Source organism: Bidens hawaiensis, unplaced genomic scaffold (assembly GCF_021521415.1).
Source record: "Bidens hawaiensis isolate Kalapana, Puna unplaced genomic scaffold, B.hawaiensis_p1.1 tig00036767_1, whole genome shotgun sequence".
In the NCBI taxonomy this organism is placed as follows: Eukaryota; Viridiplantae; Streptophyta; class Magnoliopsida; order Asterales; family Asteraceae; genus Bidens; species Bidens hawaiensis.
The window spans coordinates 196,944-200,785 of record NW_027496420.1 but is presented as its reverse complement, the minus strand read 5'-3'; the positions used below and the strand labels follow the sequence as shown (position 1 = coordinate 200,785).

The following is a 3,842-nucleotide window of genomic DNA, read 5'->3' as shown; positions in this document are numbered from 1 at the left end:
AGAGAATATTACATGTAAATATAATGTGATATATATATGTGTGTGTGTGTGAGAGAGAGAGAGAGAGAGAAAGAGATTCACACGGCAAGTCATCTTAATGCTAAAAGTACAATAAATCAATCTTTACCGTTATTTTGATTTTAATCTTAAATTTTAAAAAATAAATGAACATGGTATAAAAATATCATTAAATATGTTCTCTCTTAAAGTAATATATATAATTAAATCATAATTATTCTCTCTCCAATTAGTTTAATTAACAATCAGTTCACAATAAATAAAAAAGATTAAAAATTTATCAGCTCTTTTGTATCATCTTACACAACTATAATTTCTTCATACTAATCACTTGTATTATTAAATAATCTACTCTTATATTTTTTTTATAATCTGCATATAACATACACAAGCTTACATATATAAATAAAGTAATCTGGTGGCTTGACAGAAGGTAGGCTAGCAATTTATACCCGATAAACGAATACTCGACATGTACCTACACGACTTTCACAAGTAACAGGTAAGACCTTAACAGGTTTCGTGTACTAAACAGGTAGACACGAATCTACCTGCTAATTTTCGTGTCTAAACAGGTAAAATACCTGTTTACCTGTTAAGTCCATCTTAAATACCTGATTAGATTTTTATAATTAAATATATATAATTATAAGTTATCCTAAACCTTAAATTTCTAAAACATTTTCACTTTCTCTCAGCCGTCACATTCTCACGACATTCCCAATTAGGTTAATACGAATAATTTGGCTGTCGTAGGATCGATTTCATCTCTTATCGTGTCTTATCATGTATACCAGGTATTAATAGGTTCATGTTCGTGTTTGGGATACAGGTACATGATAAGTTTTCTTGTCGTGTATAGATATACACATTTCGTGTTCGTGTCTTATTGTATACGGGTATACACGCCCTAACAGAAGGTGGTGAGCAATCAGAGAGCTTTTAAAGGTTTCGTTTATATATATTTAAGCTTAAGATGATACATATATGTAACTTGTGATTATGAGAATATTTTATTAACTTAAAACATTTGATGAGAGAAAATATTACATGTATATATAATGTGATATGTGTGTGTGTGATTCACACGACAAGTTATCTTAGTGCGAAAAGTGCGATAAATCAATCTAAACCGTTCTTTTGATTTTAACATTAACTTTTAGAAAATAAATGAAAAAGGTATTAAAATAACATTAAATATGTTCTCTCTTCAATTAATATAATTAATTAAATCATAACTATTTTCTCTCTAATTAGTTTCATTAATAATCTTGTCATAATAAATAAAAAAGATTCTATCATCTCTTGTGTTTTATCTTACACAACTATAATTTATTGATAATAATCACTTGTATTATTGAATAACTACACTTATATTTTTTTATAATATGTATATAACCTACACAAGCCTCCGTTTACGAATAAACTAATCCGGTGGCGTGACAGAATGTGGGGACAACCAGAGAGCTTTTAAAGGTTTCATTTATATATATATAAGATAAAGATGATACATGTATGTAATTTGTGATGATGAGAATATTTTATAACTTAAAACATGTGATGAGAGAAAATATTACATGTATATATACTATGATATATGTGTGTGTGTGTGTGTGTGTGATTCACACGACAAGTCATTTTAGTGCGAGAAGTGCGATAAATCAATGTAAACCGTTCTTTTGATTTTAATCTTAAACTTTAAAAAATAATCAAAAAAGTATTAAAATAGCATTAAATACATGCTCTCTTCAATTAATATAATTAATTAAATCATAACTGTTCTCTCTCCAATTAGTTTAATTAATAATCATGTCATAGTAAATAAAAAAGATTAAAAATTTATCATCTTTTGTGTTTCATTTTCACAACTATAATTTCTTCATACTAATCACTTGTATTATTGAATAACTTACACTTATATTTTTTTTGAAACCTGCATATAACCTACACAAGCCTCCATTTACAAATAAAGTAATTTGATAGCCATGTAACGCTAGTTTGTTTTTATCATAAAATTTTATAATAAAAACAAAAACAATATAACTAACATTTAAAATCATCTTGGCATATTTAATTAAGAGGAAATATACTAATAATAACAAAACAAAAATTCCAATACTACCCTAGTGGTTGAGATCTCTTCTTACATTTCTATCATTTTTCGCACTTTCTCACATTGATGCGGTGTGTAGCATACATGTAACATGTGACATAACATATATGTATAACATATGATCGTATTATATGTAACATGTGATAAGGTAGCATGTATCATTGGAAACGTGTATAAATACAACTGATGCATTTGTAAAATATATACATTGTAATTAAGAGATTACAGGATAGCAAGCATTAAAAAAAGGTTGTGTGTTTAAGGGATACTAATAAAAGGTATGATAGTTTTTGTCTTTCAAAAATAATCTTTTATTCTAACTTTTAATATTTTTTTAGAAAATGGAAAATTTATGTGAAGCAAGTTCTAGCTGTGATGATGTACCATGGCTTGTCGAGGACATCCCAAAGCCAATTGGTGACGTTTTAAAGATTTCTGGAGAGGGGTCCCAGCTAAAGAATCATTACAGCGCATTCGAATTTCATGAAGACACTTACAAGCTCGTGAGTTAAATGTTTACAACTACTGGGTTTCTTGATTCTTAATTTGTTTATTCATTTTTTATTGTGTCGACAGATATATCAAAAAAATTGTTACATTATCTGACTTTGTGTAATATTCAGGGGGACTTTGTGCTTCTTGATCCAGAACCTCAACCTCAACCTCAACCTCAACCTCAACCTCAACCTCAACCTCAAGGGGAGTTGGTGAGGCCGTACGTGGCTATTATAAAGGTATTTACATATTTTTTAAAAAGGGGTGGTGTACAATTAAGCACGTGATTCCCTCTAAGATAGGTCTAATGTTCAAATCATTCACAATTTTGGTTCCTACCACATGTAACATGTTTTTGTGTGTACAGGATATATGTGAAACGGAAAGTAAGGAACTAATGTTGAATGTACAATGGTTCTATCGTCCAAAGGATATACCACCAAGAAAAGGTCTGACAATGGATTCAGTTGATACAAGGGAACTATTCTATAGTTTCCACAAGGATGAGGTTCCCGTTGAGGCTGTCTCCCACAAGTGTAAAGTACACTTTGTAACCAAACCAAGTCATATACCGGCACGTAAAAAATATCCGGGTTTCATAGTTCGGAAGTTGTATAACCCTGTTAATAAGAGGTTCAACAAGCTCACCGACAATAACTTTTTACCTGATGCCCAACAAGAAATCAACATGCTTGTTCAGATGACAATGCGTAATTTGAACATCCTTCCCGACAACGAGAGCATAGATCATGCAGCTAACATTGAGAGCATCGATTGTGTGGCTAATAATGAAGATGTCTACAAATCGGCATACCCAAATTAAGAATCTTTTTTTTGTCGTTAGTGTTTTCGTATGTCATGAGTGTGTTTAATGTTGTATCGGTTTCGATTCATTTAATAAAGCAATTTACAAGTTTTGTCCATCCTTAAACTGCATCTTTGTATATAACAATATCACACATCAGTATTTTAAAAAAGGCAGAAAACTAAATATATTCATATGAAGAGACAACAACCGGTTATTTTTTGGGATGTCATTCTATATCATAGATCATGTGATATTTATTGGAATATATGGTTTGAAATAGTAATTGATGAAAATATATTTAGCATTTAAAGAAATGATCATGTCATATCTTGTGTGTACATGAAATCCGTCATGATTCTCAAAGTTATGGAAGATAGATAACATACTTCGGAGAAAATGCCAAAGCCA

General features: G+C 30.0%; 1 protein-coding gene across 1 annotated transcript; it reads left to right on the top strand.

The window, feature by feature from the left end:
* Positions 1-2,472: 2,472 nt before the first annotated feature.
* Positions 2,473-3,449, top strand: LOC143588789 (ASI1-immunoprecipitated protein 3-like). The gene is made up of 2 exons (XM_077069706.1): positions 2,473-2,634; positions 2,994-3,449. The coding sequence occupies exons 1-2, from the start codon at positions 2,473-2,475 to the stop codon at positions 3,447-3,449; spliced, it is 618 nt and encodes a 205-aa protein (XP_076925821.1).
* The last annotated feature ends 393 nt before the right edge of the window (positions 3,450-3,842 follow it).